Source organism: Leuresthes tenuis, unplaced genomic scaffold (genome assembly GCF_036924035.1).
Source record: "Leuresthes tenuis unplaced genomic scaffold, fLeuTen1.0.hap1 SCAF_3, whole genome shotgun sequence".
Taxonomy (NCBI): domain Eukaryota; kingdom Metazoa; phylum Chordata; class Actinopteri; order Atheriniformes; family Atherinopsidae; genus Leuresthes; species Leuresthes tenuis.
The window spans coordinates 19042653-19060683 of NW_027325357.1; the positions used below are offsets into that span (position 1 = coordinate 19042653).

General features: G+C 41.6%; 3 protein-coding genes across 4 annotated transcripts; 1 reads left to right on the plus strand and 2 right to left on the minus strand.

Annotated features, from left to right (window-relative positions):
* Positions 1-5256: 5256 nt before the first annotated feature.
* LOC140303543 (sorting nexin-5) lies at positions 5257-9874 on the minus strand. Its single transcript, XM_072382330.1, has 14 exons — positions 9489-9874; positions 9184-9294; positions 8944-9051; positions 8264-8324; positions 7971-8095; positions 7256-7339; positions 7100-7174; positions 6964-6994; positions 6686-6773; positions 6423-6462; positions 6252-6338; positions 6075-6164; positions 5834-5899; positions 5257-5746 (listed from the first exon to the last, which is right to left on the minus strand). The coding sequence occupies exons 1-14, from the start codon at positions 9492-9494 to the stop codon at positions 5609-5611; spliced, it is 1110 nt and encodes a 369-aa protein (XP_072238431.1). The 5' UTR covers positions 9495-9874; the 3' UTR covers positions 5257-5608.
* Positions 9875-9948: 74 nt separating this feature from the next.
* LOC140303546 (dnaJ homolog subfamily B member 9) lies at positions 9949-11941 on the minus strand. The gene is made up of 2 exons (XM_072382331.1): positions 11465-11941; positions 9949-10334 (listed from the first exon to the last, which is right to left on the minus strand). Exons 1-2 carry the CDS (start codon positions 11703-11705, stop codon positions 10042-10044), a joined length of 534 nt encoding a protein of 177 aa, XP_072238432.1. The 5' UTR covers positions 11706-11941; the 3' UTR covers positions 9949-10041.
* A 65-nt stretch (positions 11942-12006) lies between these two features.
* Positions 12007-17805, plus strand: zc3h10 (zinc finger CCCH-type containing 10). 2 transcript variants are annotated; one of them, XM_072382328.1, is made up of 3 exons: positions 12007-12139; positions 12657-13949; positions 16818-17805. In XM_072382328.1, the coding sequence occupies exons 2-3, from the start codon at positions 12804-12806 to the stop codon at positions 17334-17336; spliced, it is 1665 nt and encodes a 554-aa protein (XP_072238429.1). In that variant the 5' UTR covers positions 12007-12139; positions 12657-12803; the 3' UTR covers positions 17337-17805. The 2 variants fall into 2 exon arrangements, with proteins under 2 accessions (XP_072238429.1, XP_072238430.1); XM_072382329.1 differs by having other exon boundaries at positions 12007-12113.
* Positions 17806-18031: the final 226 nt, after the last annotated feature.

An 18031-nucleotide genomic window follows, 5' to 3' on the forward strand; every position in this document is an offset into this window, starting at 1 on the left:
TGAAAACCGTGGTGGAAAAATAGATAGACTATTGATTTTACTCTAATGGGTGGTGCATTTGTACTGCGTGTGTAACAATGTGTGTTCTACGTTGTATACAAGCTGGCTAGCAGAGCACCGTCACTGTTTTGCTGAAACCTGCCTGATGTGTTTCCTTTTTAAATATTTCATTGAGGAATGAATAAACCATGATGTTGTAGATTCAGAAGATGGACACCCCAACCCTCACCTTCCATGTCTCCTGTGAGTGTTTTTCATGTTACAGTATAATCTGAGAAGTCTGTTGTGCATAAGAAATGTCAGTAAAGTCATCACCTCAGCATGTCAGACTGTCCGCTGATTCGCCGCGAACATTACTCCTGCAAACCTAATTAACAATATAATACCATCAGCCATAATCCCTTGAATGCATGACAAGCAGCCGAGAGGGAAGTGTGAATCTATTAATATTTATGGCTTCACTCAGTACTGAACAGAAAAATGGGCTAGATTAGCAAGTCTAATGCTTTCCAGTAGTAGGGGAATTGATACAATATCCAGCATCCCAATCACTCTTCACGTGCCGCCATCAGAGTTGAGTTCTAAACATTCACATAGAATGTGCCTTATCAAGCTGTTTGACACACAGATGGTCAGTTTATGCATTATGACCTCAAATCTCTATTGAGTATGTATGCCCTGGTTTATGGGATTGTTTTCTTTTCTTTCTTATCCTTGGTCCTTGGTTTTCTACATTCTTTACACCAGTCAACCTTTTTACAGTTAAGAATAAGACAAAGAGAGAAAGAAAAAAATCATTCTTCACCCAAGTTACATTCACTAAGTTTTGCTTCCACACACATTCGTGTTATGTTAATATTCACTTTACTCAGTTTCTATCTTACTCCGTGATTTCCTTTGTTACACACCACTTCATTGTCACCCCTGTTTTTCTGCCAGTTCGTGCCAGTGGGGTGTCTTTTTATGTTGCTCTTTCTGCTGCAAAGCTTATTAAAGTTCCCTTTGTTCAAATACAGGTCCGCTGTCTGCATTTGGGTCCAGATGTTATTCGCTGCGAAAGTATGACAGCAATTATATTTCATGAAGTGCCAGTAGCCTGGGATTGACTCAGATCAGCAACAACACATTCTCTCATTTGTGACTGGCCACACTGGAGCTTTAGACAAAAGTCATTTAATATCAATGCAGCTTTGAAGCAATTCTAGAGAAGTGTGTGAAAACTATGTGATTCATTTTGGAGTACTTTCATTATCCACATATCTGGAGTATAAACTCATCTGGAGTACCCTGAGGGTTGAGATGCTGCTCTTCACAACTCATTGGTTTTCAGCGCAGGATCAATACTGCAACATCTGCTCTTTGCTTTATGATACCTCACTGCCGGATAACAAGACACTTTCACCATGAATTTCTATCTTCAAATTAAAGTTTTGGAAAACAGAACAAAACAACAACACCTTCGCTATCGTGAAAAAAGCGGAGGAAGTAAGGAAAAGGAAGAGAGAAAGAGACAGCAAAGGGGTAAACATCGGACAGGCTTTTACTCGAGAAAAATTAGGAAGCAAAACAGATGACTCTGTGTCACTTGTTACGTAAGTAATTGTTGTAAGTAATGAACCAATTATCTTGCCTGTTCTATGCTGTGTCTCATTTGCCTTGTCACTTAAGTCACTAACAGGTGAGTAAATGAAAAGATTATAATCATTTCAACAGCATTCCAGTCATGGTTTTAAAATGTCGAGGTGCTGTTTTTTGAAGCAGTGGTTTACTGCTATAATAAAAAAAGATTTAATACAATGTTTTCAAATTCAAGCTCACATACGCTGTTATAGAATGATGTGTCGCGACATGTTTCTAATTTACTTTAGAGCACTATATCACAGCCAATGAGAAACACACCCCATTAAAACAGCATTAATCTGTGTTGTGTTATTAATCAGAGGCTTAAACGGAAGCTATAACCTTGTCATTATCGTCCCTTCCTCACTGATGACACCTCAGTTATCCACCTCAGTCCCATTTCAGACTTGCATTACATTCTTCTCACTCAAACCTTTATTTTCAGTTTTTAGAAAAAATGACCCCAAAGTCTTGAAAGCTTCCAACTCATGTAGTTTGCAAAACACGGCACTTCAGTAGGCCTCACACAATTTCTGTCGTACATGCACTGATTTCACACATACGCCACATTTGAATGCTTCCAATCACAACACATCATCACAGATATCATAGTGTATAAGAAATGTGCAGAAGAGAATTTTTATGTCTAAAAAAAAAACCTTAAACACTTCCTAGTGGTTCAACAAATGCTACCTTCTAAAAAGTTTTTCGCAACGCGTCACTGTTGCATTAATCTTCCGTTTACTTTGTCACTATTTTCTCAGCTGAACAACATCCATGTTTCTCCACCTTACTGTGTGTCCTGCTGCGTCTTTTGTCCCGGCTTTAATGTATTATTTATGAGGATGTCACGCAACCCCACATAAAAGCCCCAATCTATCCCTTTAAGGCTCTTAAAGTTTACTCTTTTTCTGTCTCCCCTCTTTATCTTTAAGTGGCAGGAATGTCAATGAAAAAGCTAAAAAAAAGGATGAGGATATGTTAAACATTAAACATTATAAACATTTCATTTCTACTTGTCATTAATCAAAAATGTTTTTAATCCTCTGTCCAGAAAATTAACAAGCTACAACAAAAGACCTATCCATATCTTTATTATCTAACCAACTGTCACACTTCGGGGAACATGCTGACTCATAAAGCCTTGTCATACTGTGTGTTCAGACAAGCTTTTACCTTCACTTTTCACTTGACAAACCAGTCCTTGTCAGGTCATAGGGCAACATGCTGAGTGCTGCCTTTCCACCAGTAAAGAGCTACTTTAGCAAATCATCTCTAAGTGCATATTTTTGATGGGATTTACACTCACATCCTAACACACACCAACACACATGCAGGCACCATTGATATGAACACCCGTCCTTGATCTGGGTCGTAATCTCAGCAGCTGAGAAGTGCACTTATAAGTGTGGGTGTGCACTCACTGTGTGCACTAGTTCGCCTCTGCAGCACCAGAAATGTGGCTCCCCTGTTGTGAAATTCATCTGCTACAATGCAGTTACAAGCAGCGGGGATGAGCATCGCAAACAGGAATATTAACAAAGGGAGTAATGCTGCAGTATGATGAATCCTGTGGGAAAAAAAGTGCTTTTTTTCATTAGTTCTGCTGACTGTAAGTACAGCATGTTTTTATGAGGCCGACAGACTCAGACACTTTCATTTAATGTTTGCTGTGCCTCATTACTTCAATACAACAAATTTCCACAAAAATTAAATGCAAACCATTACAAGGACGTTTCTGGATTTAATGAGTGTGTACTTTGTGCATAAAAGTTAACAGCAAAGTGCTGAGGAACAGTTTTCAGTAGCTTTTGAGATTTAAAACCACATGCAGCTTCCTCATCTTCTGCTCAGGATTATTTATGATCAGTTCAATAATCCCCACCCTTTTCCTCAATAGTGCCAGCAGCAGGTTGGCATGATTTGGATTTTACTAAAGCATCCAGCATCTGGAGGAACACGCATACATGGACTGGCACTAATTTCTGACCAGTGCATGCATGTGTCTGTGATGTACTCTTGCACCATCAGTGTGTCAATATATCAATCAGACCAGTATCTTGAAGACTAAATACTGTCTGTTTTCTGTTTGTATTTGGCTCAGCTTTAATTCAGATCTCAGCTTAATTTGCAAATATTGTGTATCTTAAAAGGAACAATGTGGCCTATCTCAGGAGACTTTCTGAGGACTCACATTTAGCTCAAGACATGACCATTTACTTCAGTTCAACAATAGGTAGACAGTAAAGTGGGCAGACATGCAGGAAAGGGCTTCAGGTCGGGAGTCAAACCCGGGCCTGCTGCATGGAGGAAATACAGCCTCTGTTCATGGGCTGCGCGCTAAAGCAGATTTTTCTACTCTTGAAGTCTGTGGATAGTTATTCACAGATTTCTTTATGTGGTCATCTGCTCCAGGCACAGTAGCCTACACTTTGTGAGTTTATGTAAATAATGTTTACTCACATTTAACCAAAAAAATATTTCAAAATTAGATTTTAATATCTAAAAATGAAAGAGAAAAGAAAACATCACTTTAAATGTTAGCTTTTACACTGAATATATGTCATGGAAGTTATTAGAAAATATAAATTAAATATGCTATGTCAACCTTTTAGATATAATTATGTTTTTGAGAATATGTTCCTCTTGGTAGTTTTCATATTAGGTTCATGACAGACAGACTAACCTTTTCTATGTCAGAAAGAAGGCAGGTAATGAGTGCTTCAATCTTTAATGCTGTGCACGTTCTTGCTGTCCATATCACATATCAGAGTCTGGCTGAACATGTTTGGAAGGATTACGGTGGGCTCATAAGGGATTACTTTAAGATAAGAATTTGTTTAAACTGTAAATCATGCAAAGCCACTCCGTGAATAAAAAAAAATTATAAATTATGCATGTTTACTCTCGTGAGACCTGAGCATCCTCAGAAAAGTTTCTCCTCTGGTTAAACAAACAAAAAAAAAAACACAGGCTGAGAAATAACACTTGTTATGAAGGTGGATGATACTTATAGACTGTCAGGCGAGACATGACAGGGCAAATATGGAAGCGCAGTATGAGCCATCGAATGCCAACAGTGACTTATTTTCATTTTAAATTAAAACAGTACCAAGCCATCAACATTAGGGAGGATTAAAAACATAGTGTCAGCATGACTGCCCTTCATCCAGACCTTTGTAGTCGTGTGACTTCAACCTCCTCTCCACTCTCTCTACTTATGAGACCCATCATCTATCTCTCTCTGACTCATTCCCTCAAATGGGAACGGCTCCTCTTTATTCACCTACCAGAGATCACAGGCCGGAACAGATGAAAGGGGAAACACAGCAGCGCTGAGCTATGAACTCGCAGTTCACTGAAGACAGAGAAGGGGAGGGTGACATTGAGCTTCTGTACAGAAAAATTTAGGCAAGTTTGTTAGGCTTGTGCCAGACCTGCTTAAGGGTTTCATACAGTAGGAGAACTAGAATGTCTGTGGAAGAGATCATTTACAGAAATTCACAGCGGTGGGATAGTTTCAAAAGCCAAACTAAAAGCCAGCGCACTGTGTCCTTGCTGCTATGTCCTTGTGGGAGCAGTCAAACCAGCTGATTAATGATCCGGCAGAGAGAAACACACACAAAGGCAAGCAGGTACTTTGGGAATCAATTCATCACACTTTATTTTGTATGACCCCAGCTGATGTAGTGGCTGGAGAACAGTGCAATACAATCTCAGCACATTGTAGAATTGTGGTATAAAACTCATATATACGATCACAAACACACACACACACAAAGGATTTCCGTAGCAAAGCCCACTGTTCTCAAAGCAATCATTTCTACCTTGGTTTTCGTGGAATGTGGTAAGGTTTGGTCCAGATGAGAGAAAATGTTTGGCCAGTAGTAGTTACGGCTCAGGTCAGTGTCTGGAAATTAGTAAGGTATCTCTTTCTCTTTAGCTTTAGATTTCTTTATTTACATCAGATGCAATTGAGCACACTTCACTAGGCCATGGCTTTAAAGGCTTGCAGGTGCTGGTCGAACACACTGGCACTTTCTTTGGCTGTAAGAAGTTGCTTTTCACTCCACTGAACCAGAGCCCGCTGCAACATTCCCACACGTTCTCGCTTGAACTGGAGGATCTGTGAGGAGCACATTGTGTGAATGTTAACAAAAGCAGTATGTGCACGTCAGCAGAAGGGAATCCAGTCGTGTATTGGATGTTCTACCTCTTGCTTCGCAACTTCACAAATCTGCACAAACTCGGTCTCTGTTGCTTCCTTCACCTCTTCCATCTGAGGAAAGTTGGAGCAGGTCATCATCTTTGCATACGTCATCAGAGCAACTACACAGATTCTATTCGTGTCCACTTTTAAACTATTAGAGCAGATTGTTGCTGACACCTGCTGGTCACATGAGAGCATAGCATCTGCTCAAGCATTGCATTCATTTCGTGGTGCAGACACTCACAGCAGTCTTCTTTACAGGTTTGGCCTTCTCTGCATTTTTTCTGGCGTTCTCTAACTCCACCAGTTTACAGGTTCTCCTGAAGAGCATTTCCTTCATTGGAGTCACACACGTGAATATTAGTCTCAAGTTTCAGTCTGACATGTCAAATGCAAATGACTTTAGAGCTAGAGAACACACTTTTTCTGCCTCCTGGTAACGAGACTCCAGGTCCAGGCCCAGTCCAAGGGTGTTCATGTCGTTCACAGCGACACTCATCATATTTTTCTGCGAAAAGACAAACAAATTATTCTACATAACGGTGACTGACCACTGACTAGAATTCTATTAAAAAAAAGAAGAGCAAGTTACCTTCATAGAATCAAAGGCTTCAGACAATTTCACACAAACACTGCAAGAAGAAAGTATTGTCAGTTTTTTTTCTTTAAGGAAAGGGAACACATTTCTGCTTCAAAGTACAGCAGAGGATCTCACTGGCTTCAAGGTTTTCAAACTTTCTCAGTTTCATCCTTTTTACACTGTTTTCTGTTTGTTTGTTTTTTAAATGTTGAAAGAAACATTAATTTTGAATACATAGTTGTACTGGTGTGGCACAAATACTGTTAATCTCTCACCGAGAGAAAGCCTGTTTTTCAGGATCCTCCCCTGCTTCCACGCAGAGATGCAGAGAAGCTGAGAAGTGTCCATACGCCACTGCGATTTCTGCCAAAAAAAAAAAAGAAATAATACAGAAAACAACAAAACATTAGACTCTGCACTGTAATGTCTATGAAGACTAACTCACTAGATAAACCTCCCTCCTGTGCATGAAAACTGCTTCATCAGAACACACGACTTTCTAAAAATGGCGTCCAAATGTATCCAAACAAAATTGATAGGGAAAATTTCTTACTATGCTCAGTCAGCACCACATCGAGGAATTTCTGCAACAAAAAGCAAAGTTTAAGGATCCCGCAGTGAAAGTGTGACCCGTGGTGTGTGGGCTGGAACGAGGGCAAACCAAAAAGACAAACCGGTAACTGACTCACCTCGGCGGCAGTCTTGGTGCCTCCAGTTAGCACGAGGTTATGACCACGTTCAGTTTGAAAGAACCCATCCACATCCTACGGATACAGTCATCTGAGCTTTAAAACCCCATATTCTCCAACATCTAAATTCAGTCCGTATGACAGCCAGATGCGTACCTTATGGCCTTCTTTTCTCATCTCTTCGACAGCATGACTCAATCGGTTGAAAATGTTTTTCCTTATTTTCTGTCTGCCTGGAGGCTGATAACATGATTAAGATAGTTTATACTTAACCATAGTATATACTGCAATAACATGCTGTTATGTATGGGAGGACACACACATCTTTTTCAGAGTACAATATTGATCAAGACTAGTAAACCAACTAAAGCTACTATTGGCTGATGTGCAGCATTTTTTATGCTACACTACACTATATGCATACATATGTAATTGTGTATATAAAAAAATATATGATATTGGGCTTTGCTAGGGCTTCATTTTGATTCTATATGCTATAATCACATTATTGCTGTGCCACCTTATTATCCTTGACTTTATTTTCAATGTGAGCCTTTTGAAGTCGGGTACAGTGCCACACACCAGCTAACACACACTACACATTTCATTTAACAACAATTCATCAGCTTCTAAATATAAGTACGACCCATAAAGTTTGAGGGTACCATACGGGTCACATGGATGTCACTTTTAAAGTGAAATAATGTTGGTGAAAGATTAACAATTCTTTATGTGTCTCTCATAAAAAGGGATCTTGTTGCGCTCTGTTGGAAGGAGGAAATTGTTTCCCTTGATGGGGGCTATGTCTGAAAGTTAGTTTAGAAAAAAAATTAAAAAGAATGTGAGAGAAAATGTGTTTGTGTTCACTTACATCTGTGCTTGTCAGGAAGACCTCCAGAGCTTTATTTTTGCTGAGTATGTTGTGTGCAGCGACCTGCCTGAGGAAGGTTTCCAGAGCTCTGCAGTATGGCTGCCACTCTCCTAAAGCAAGCAAACCTGCAGAGAAAACACCAACATTTAGAATTTCACATCACATCAGACCCTCTGCAGCAGAGCAGACACTTCACTGGAAAATACGTTCGGCCCATTGAACTTTTGGACATTCATTTTATTAGACCGTGTTCTTTATGCTTTAGTGCTGAGGCTGTCTCCATGCGCACTCACCAAGCTGTTTCATGACCTTGGCAGATGCATTCACCTGAGCCCTGGCTGGAAGAGGAGGAAACTTGAAAACGCAAGAGTAAAGTTACACTTCATTACACACCGCTTCTTAAAGACAAATGATCATCTTTGTCAGTCTTCGTTTGTTCTGGTATTTTTGCTTTCATTAGAAGCTTTTTAGAGAAGTTCATTCGCACTGCAAATGTATTAAAAAAAAAAACTAAACTATACACACTGACATACAGGGAAGAAGCTTATGGCTATATTTCCTAAAAAAACAATAATGGAAAGAAAAACATTCAATCAGACCACAAGCTCCAACTTAATTCCCTTTAAGTTAATAATTTAGTTAATTTATTTGAATAGTGACAGTGAATATTGAGCGTACTCTCCATTCATATAAGACTGAATAGAATAAATCCAGAAAATAAAGAAATTAACAATAACACAAATACATTGGGCATATTAAGACTAAATTATATTACAGTCATCCAAAGATGGGGAAACAGGAGAGCTCTTAGAATAAACCAAATGCCTCAGAGCCTCATAACTTGGATAGAGCAGAACATTTTGTCACTGAGTCAGTGAAAAGCACGATATAGTGTCACGTTATCACAAAGCCAAGTACAGGCTGTGTTTATTAGAGAAATAAGGGATTAACGTCCATAAAACAGAGAACTCACTATGACTCCCTGTATCCCGGGAACGTCCTCTTGAGAGAACAAGTGCTGCTGCAGCCATTCAAAGTCATCATAGGTCCGGTCCACATGGTACTCCCCTGTCCCAGATAGCTGGAACAGACAGCAGAGACAGTTGGTCCTGCAAACCATCCATCTTTGTAATGTCGTAATTCAAACGAATCAGCCGGTGTAGTGCATGCTACATCAATCAACAGCTTCCATAACATATAATCAGTTTCACACCTTTTGAGATATAATTATAAAGGTAAGTATGTCTCCATCTTGCAGCACATCTGTAATCTTGATGTTATGACCATGAACGCTGAGGTCGGAAGACGAATCTCTTACTTCTTCCTGCAATTAGAAACATAGCAGATAATGTGATCAATAACTTCTGAGATTAGCTTCACACTGATGTGCAAACTAAGTATGAAAAAAGAGAGAACTTCATAAAACCCCTCACTGCCATCACGGATGTCGTTTTGGAGGAAAAGACTGTCACATGACTCTCACAGTTCTTCAGAAAAACAATTTTAAGGCATACTCACCATCATTGTCAAGGCCGCAAACGGATGTTTTAAGTGTGCCTTTTCCCTGCTTTGTAGAATGTCACTTTCTTCTCTCTTTTTTTTAGCAATTAAAGCGCTTAAAACTGGGAAGATCTTTCGTGTGCTGGCTTTAATGCACTCAAGCTCCAACTGCTGAGCAAGCACAGGATTTCCTCTGGGTCAAAGTGCACAATGGTCCTGAGAGACATGGAGTAAAACAGTGCCAAAGCTGAAGTGCTGGCGCAGGGAAAGAGATGAGTAAATAGTGTGTTAGTCAGTAACTCTGGACCTCTGACACACCCTCACAGGAAAAGCGCCCCAACGGTCCACTCAGTTATCTGTTTGTCAGACTTAACCTCACAGCAACTGAATTTACAAGATATCCCATAAAAGAGGCAGAACGCACAAGGTTTTTTTCCCACCAGTATATTCAAGTCAAATTTTCATACTGACAGCAAGGTACAGTTTCATAAAAGAGCTTTATTATCAGTGAAAGACAATGTGACAAAACATAACCGTCATACTGAGTAAAGACAACAAAGACAGTGGTTATCTAGTAGAAGGGCTCCTCCTCATTTTCATCTGTATCCTCAAAAAAAAAGCTGAAATTTGGCTCCTCAAAAACGTCAAATCTCTCAAAATGCTCCTCGTCCTGCATAAAGCTCCACTGGAAGTGCGACTCCTCCACAAAGGAAGTGTCATCGAAATCGTGGAAGAAATCGGAGAAACTGAAGTGGAAGCCCGTCTCCTCTTCAGGCTCAACAGAAGCTGCGTTTTCTAGGAAAGCTTGGTGACCCATACTGTCATACCGCCTCCTTTTCTCCCTGTCAGACAGCACCGAGTAGGCTGGGAAGGAGAAAACAAGCAGTTTTTAACTTCAGTGAATGTATACTCAAGTGTTAATTCAACAGGTGCAGGGGGATGTAAGTGCAGTAAATCTCTAATAAATCAGAAGGTATAACAGAGAAGAAGCACAGTCAAGCAAGTTCAGCACAGTCAAGCCTTTTTTTTCGTGTTGACTGGCTTAACAAAATCTAAACCTTTTTTTTTTTTTACTGAACTCAGGCTTTCCTTTAACGGCTCTGTGCGCGGTCACGTGAAATGGAAGTTTTACACACCTGGCAGTCACCTGGCCCTTTGTTCATAAAAAAAAGAGAAGGCTGCATGAATGGATTTGTGTGAAAACCGCAAGGATCAATAAAACACAGTTGCTGCAATCGAGACACGAGAGGAACGTTGTCAGAACGTTGAAAGTTGTCCAAATTAGTATTTTATACATGCCATACCAGCTACACACACAAAAAAACAACCCGAAGTGCATTTAGCTCTGATGCTGTCCCACAATAATGTGCAAAACATGTAAATTGTCGACCCCATTTTTGACTAATTTAATGTTTTTTTTATATAGGTGCCTAGATGAGATAATCTAACCTGCGTTAGCTCAGATATCTGAGCTAGAGGGGGCCTGTTGGCAAATCTGGACAGGATATAAAAGCATATACAGCTAAATCTACATCAAAATTTGGGATAACGCCGGGCTCACCAAGTGTGGATATTTAGTGTAGCTATTCCCAGCTTTTAACTCAACACTGAAGTATGCTCGAAAGGGATGTAGTTAAGGTTAAAACCCATGGTGGATGAAGTATTTCATAGATTGTAACTGAATCAATTTGGCGATTAGAATACCAGCATCTCTTGATAATGTCAGCATTATCTTGTGGAACACGGACCGAATTTTTAGATGATGGTTTAATTAAGTTTTTTTCTTGTGAGATTACCCTACGTTTATTCATTATCAAATATGGTAAAAACACTTTCACTTTAGTTTCAATATTAGACATCGACTTTCGGTGCCCTGTCCCTGAAGACATTTGCGTCAGGCAGGTTGTAATCACACTCTGACATTCAGCTGGTAGTACACCCCCCACTTATATACAGGGTCATGGTAACTTGAGGTATTTTGAGGCACTGTTTACCTTCAGCAATTTCCCTGAAAGTCGTCTCTGCGTCGGTGCTCTTGTTCTTATCAGGGTGGTATTGTACGGCCAGTCTGCGAAAAGACTTTTTTATCTGGCTCACCGTTGCCGTTCGCTCAACATTAAGAGTGTCATAATAACTTTTTATGGTCTCTGAGGCTGCGGCAGGCTGGACTTCAGCGAAGCAGAGCAAGAGGACCACGGAGGCTTGCATCCAGTGGAAAGCACTTTTAGCTGCCATGTTGAGCGACTCGGCGCAAGATGAGGAACTAAAAAATTATCTACAAGTTAGCAGCTGGTACCTTGCGGTTTGACAGCTCATTTACATATTAATACAAAGCTGCCTGGTTTACACGTCAGCAGAAGTAGACTTTCAAAACCGTTTCAGTCCACCAAGCAAAAATGTTATATTTCAAGGTCGTGAAAGTACAGGTGAGCAAATCTACAGCTGCCGCTGTGTTCTATAAATGCTCCTTTATGCAATGTGTTGGGTTTTTTTTTTTATTTCCTGGTTAAACGCGAACACGCATCTGATGTGTCAAGATGCAGTTGTTGTCCCTACCGCTCGAGGGCAGAAAATGTGGATCTGAGAGGGGAAGAGAGGAAGACGGCGTCTTCTTCGTTGGTACTCAAAGCTGCAGCAAGAAAGGTGGTAAACAGCACCGGGGCCTTGAGGTATTGCCGTAAATCGCACAAACCTGATTGTTGTTGTTTTTGTTTGTTGACATAAACGTCTGAAGATAATTTTTGAGAATCAAATAAAGGGCGTTTCTGAATAAGAGCCTCTCCGCTGCTCTCTTGAGCTGGTAGGACCATGTAAACATTTAGCCATGTAGCCAGACAACGTTTGTTAGCGATTAGCTGTGCAGCGAGCACAGCGAGGTCGACGCACCATTTTAGGCTGATTTTTTTTTTCTTCTAGATTGTAACAGAAATGTGTGAGCGTGTCTGTGTACGTGTGTGTGCGCGCGCGCGCGTGTACAATGCAGTTTTGTGTTGTTTCACCAAAGCTTCAGCAACTGGTAACAACCCTGCTGGTGCTTTTTATTTACGAGGTTTTGTCACACGTATTTTTAGTTCTTGCCTTACGTTATGTCTAACTATTCCTATTACTCAGGCATCTTTTTTTATAAGTATTTGTATTCTCGTTGACTTCTAAAACTGTTAACTGAAAAATGTTTTTGTCCTATAGATCGATGTCCCACAGATTGTGTTACTCCAAGGAGAAGAAAAGCAATCCATCACTTGTTGACCTGTTTATATGCACATTTGCGAGGTCACGTCAGCCATCCCCATATACACATGAGTCCTATTTTCTCCTTGAGCTGGGCCAAGCGCCATGCCTGACCGGGACAGCTCTTACCTGTCAGGCGGTGGTGGGACTGGTGGTGGTCTGGGTGAGGAAGGAGGACCAGGGTCTGGTTTGGCAGGGGGCTCAGGAGACGGGAGAGGAGGTTCAGGGGGAAGTGTTGGTAGTAACGGCTCAGGCTCAGGGGGCATGGGTGGAGGAGGAGCGCTCGGAAACAGCAACGGTTGTGGGAACAGTGGAGGTGGGGGTCAAGGTGCCGGACTGGCATTGGATGGTGTCTGCAGGGACTTCATTCGCAATGTCTGCAAGAGAGGGAAGCGTTGCCGCTTTAGACACCCGGATTTTAATGAGGTGCCAGACTTAGGAGTGCAAAAGAATGAATTCATCTTTTGTCATGACCATCAGAATAAGGAGTGCATGCGCTCCAACTGCCGCTTTGTCCACGGATCTAAAGAGGATGAGGACTATTACAAGAAAACAGGAGAGTTACCCCTCAGATTAAGAGGGAAGGTTGCGGCACGACTTGGCCTGTCCCCCATGGATCTCCCCCATAGCCGGGGGGAGGTTCCTATCTGCAGAGACTTCCTGAAGGGGGAGTGCCAAAGAGGCAATAAATGTAAATTTCGTCACGTCAAAAAAGACTATGAATATGAACCTTCTAGAGCTGGAGTGGGTGGTGTCATGGGGCAGGGTCCCAGTGGAGTGGTTAATGTAGGGGGAGTTATAAGTGGAGGAGGAGGTGTCTGTGGAGGAATACAAGGACTTATGGGAGGTGGAAGTGGTGGTAATATGATGGGGACAGGTTGCCCCAGTTTGGGTGGCTGCAGAGATCCAGGTATCTCAGGGGTTGGAGGAGTAGGTGGAGCTGGGATGAGTGGTTGTCTGTCCATCGGTGCGTCAGGACAGCGACGGTATGAGAGGAGCACGTGCTCAGTGTATGACCCTCTGCTGGAGAGTGGGCTGTTTGATGCTGGTTCATTGGAAGCCTCTATGGACCACACTGCCCTACAGCTGAAGAGGCGGCGGCTGGAGGGGTTTCGTCTGGCAGATGGGAGCGGAGGAGGGCACTATGAGTTTGGGGTTCAGGCCGCTCTGCCGCCTCGTCCTCTGGAGTACAGATTCCTGGAAGAGGAAAATTCCCTGCTGAGGAAGAGAGTGGAAGAGTTGAAGAAGCAGGTTGGTACTTTGATTGGAAAATGCGTATTACAGTAGACCACAAAAAACCTTGAGCCCAATTTTCTATGAACTATTTTTCATTTGCATTGCTAAAGCCTTTTCACGTAAAATATCCTATGTTTAAATACTGAAATGGATAAATATTAAAATAAAGATTTTTAGCAAATCACAGCTGAACCTGTATTATGAACGCTGATTAGATTAAAACAGGTTAAAAATACAATAGACGGTCTTGTGAAAACGTCTGTTTACAGTGTTTCAGGTTCAGGTTTTACTTATCGGGACGTAAGCTTTAGTAAATTCAACCTAAGGTGTACATAAACGCAACAAATTAAACCGTCTCATTGTTCATTTAATGAAAATTAAGACACTGAAAATCTGTTCATCATTCTGGGAATGGTTTATATAAGTTTATTTTCAAACAATCTGGAGTCCGTCATTCTACACTGAGAAAGATCATTTGTAGGTGAAAGATATTCTTCCCAGGTGTGGATGTCTCAGCAACTTCATTCCATTGTCCAGACAGAGCGAAACTTTGCAAAACCCAAGAGCTCCATCTCAGGCTCTTCAGGCCTCGGTTAGCATGTTAAATGTTTAACTTCATGACAGCACAATTAGAAAGAGACTGAACAAGTATGGCTTGTTAAGGAAGGGTTGCAGGACAAAGCCTCTTCTTAAACCTCTTCTTTCTGAAAGGAACATGGCAGCACAGCTTAAGTTTACAACGTTACATCTGAGCAAACCACAAGACTTCTGGAACAATATCCTTTGGACCGATGAGTCCAAAGTAGAGATGTTTACACATGATGCACAGCACCAAGATTAATGAAAAACAGTCGTAGTGAATCGGTGCAAACACCTCAAACCAATTGTCAAACTTGGTAGAGGAGTGATGATTTGGGATTGTTTTGCAGCCACAGGACCTGGGCATTAGTGAATTGTGAGGCCACCTGTCCAGCAGCTGCGGTATGGCTGACATTTGGGTCGTTTAACAGGACAGTGATCCCAAATACAGCGGCAAATCTGCGCAGAAATGGCTGAAAAAAGATATGCTAACCACGGTGTTGCAATGAAATAAAAGCCCAAACCTCAACCCAATTGAAATGCAGTGGTGGGACCTAAAGAGAGCTGTGCATAAACACATGCTGGCAAACCTCAGTGAACAGGAGCAGCGTTGGAAAAAGTTGGCCAGAGTTCCTCCACAACAGTGTGAGAGACTGACAGCGTCATGCAGAAAAAGACTATTTCAAGTCTGGTAAAAAGTAGTTCTATGAGCTTCTTTGGCATTTTGGCTCAGGTTTTTATCAGATAGATAATGACAGACTAATTCTTTTTTTTATCATACCGTGATACATAAAACCCTAAAGTTGAAATGCGATGCATTTTCTTTTTATAGTGAAACCAATGCAGTAGTCTTTTCACAGAATGCACCCAATTTCCAAAGTAAATGAGGTGGTGTGTAATGGAAATATTAACAGCAGGCAGTGGTTTTGAAATGACTTAAATCCTACATTTAATTTAAAAGATACACTTTTTATTCTGAGATCTTTTTTCAAATATTTGCTCACATTATGTCAGTAATACTAGTAACAGGGCTTTAGCCTGTGATTCATCACCTCCTCCTCTTCAAAGCCTGTGTAAATGATGAAGTTACTGCGTCCATGGCATTAATTAATCCAGGATACCATTTTAAACAGTAAATCAGCAACAAGTCAGGTGGTTCCTCTTTTCTTAAGCCCAGAAGATGCAGCTCCCATGATTTTTGAACAAATTGGATTCATTCATCTGACGAGTCTTCCACTTCGACTCAGACCATCTTACAGCAGGTCTGGGATCAGATACAACTCCATGATTTCTGGAGCTTATGTTTCTTTTTCATGGTCGAGATTTATTTTTGATTTGTAAATGCAAACAACTGCATTCACTGCCAGTGGTTTTCAGAAGCCTACGAAGTGGTTTACACTTAAGAAAACAAAACAAAAAAATCCTGTCTGTTTTCGATGCAGAGCCGCTGCAGGGCACAAAGTTTCCGGCCAATCTCTGGGGTGTTTATACACAGTCTTGCTACTGACCTGTCTCCAGTCCAGAGACTAAAACTAAAAAGAGCATTTATTTGATATGTGGGGCTTAAATATTGGTCACAGCAAACTGATTAGATTACCAAAAACAAACCTAAACTGCTGGCTTTTTTTTCTCTAAACTTTAATTTAGACAAACCAGCAGAATCATCAGAAAACATAATCTTTCCTTTTATTGATTTCACTCTAAAGGTGTACCTTTTATTGTCGAAGCCATCTCTTCAGTAGCATCACGTGGGAGTTTAATGTAGAGCAGCCTGTGCTCATGTGGATAAAAGGGATACTTTGTTTAGACAGAAATGAGATTTCAGCTTATTGAGTTGAGAACAGCTTCAGAGTTCAAATATAGCTGACAGCTGCATGAGAAATGAATGCCTCAACGGGTGCATGCGTTTCATATTCCTACTCTGCTAAAGAAGGGCAGTTTTTGGTATTATTTACCTATTTGTTCCTCTTGTACGGGATCATCTAGCCATGCATCATCTAATGTTACACAGGGGAGTTGCTGTTTTGAATGGATTCGTTATCTTGCAGGAATGAGCTGTTTTCCTGTTCCTGGGCACAGAGTAGCTGACTTTAGATTCCTTTCCCCTCACCTCTCGTGGACAAAAAATAAAAAGGAGGAATAGATTAGTTTGTTGGTGTATGAAATGTTTAAGAATCATGAGAAAGATATGCTGTATTTATCTTAGAAGTATCGCATATGTATTTGATGTAGTTTCAGGAAGAGTTGCCTGTTTTTTTTCCCCCTTTGATTCTATGTTGAAGCCATTTCTCTTGTGTTCCTCAGGTTTCCAATCTTGTTGCCACAAATGAGGTTCTGTTGGAGCAAAACGCCCAGTTCCGGAACCAGGCCAAGGTGATGACGCTGTCCTCCACCCCTGCGCCCACTGAGCAGAGTCTGGCGCCCCCTGTGGGTGCAGTAAGCTCCTACAATCACAGCATTGCTCAGACTCACACCACCCTGAGCAGCGCCGGACTCCAACCTCGGCCTGTCACCCAGCAAGACCTGGTAGCTTCCTCCGGAGCCCCCGCCGCACCTCCGACCAATGCGGCCCCACCCACGGCTCCTCCCCCGCACCTCAACCCTGAGATTACCCCGCTTTCAGCTGCTCTCGCACAGACAATTGCCCAAGGAATGGCACCGCCTGTCTCTATGGCACAGGTGGCTGTATCTGTGGCCCCTGTGGCAGTGTCCATGTCCATGACCCAGCCTCTGCCTGGCATCACCATGAGTCACGCCACCACCCCGATGGTGTCGTACCCCATTGCAAGTCAGAGTATGAGGATCACGACCCTGCCACACTGAATTAGTGCAGTAGCCCGGAATGGGGCCGTCGTGTTGTTAAAACGGGGATTTTTAACAGTGAGGGACTTTTGTTGTTGTTTTAAATGCGTTTGAGACTCAGCTGCTGACAGAGCAGTGAGCAGTGATAAGTCCATGCTTGATTTTGTCCACCAGAGGACAGAAAAAAAAATGCTTATCATTCCCTAAATATCAACTTCCCCGTGGCAAAATGAACATTGTTGTCCTGCAGGCTCAGTGGTCTGCGAACTCTGGCAAATATCCGTGCACCAAAGGGATGTTTTCATCCCAAAAATGGCAGCAAACTCGAAAGATGTGAAGTCACCCGCAGTGTTTGAACTATTACAGCAAGGCTGCCGTGCTGTCCATGTTGAACACAAGGACAGTGGAAATCTGTGTTTCTATTTTTGTTGGTCGCTCTCGTGTAAATTAACTTTGGTACTTTGCACATAAAAAGAAAAACAAAAGAAAACCTTTAACAACCACTTGACAATGATTTGTGTCATCTTTCTCTTTGTGTTCACACACTTGCTGTTCTGTTTACAGCTGACATAGGTGGAGATGCTGAAGGCAAACACGGTCTCAAATGGCCAATGCTCATAACCTCCTATTGCTTCAGTTGTTTGGGAGGAGTCCCGGAGTGTAAACTTTAGGATAATCTCTGTTTCTTCAGGAGTCTCATACCCTTGCTGACTCTT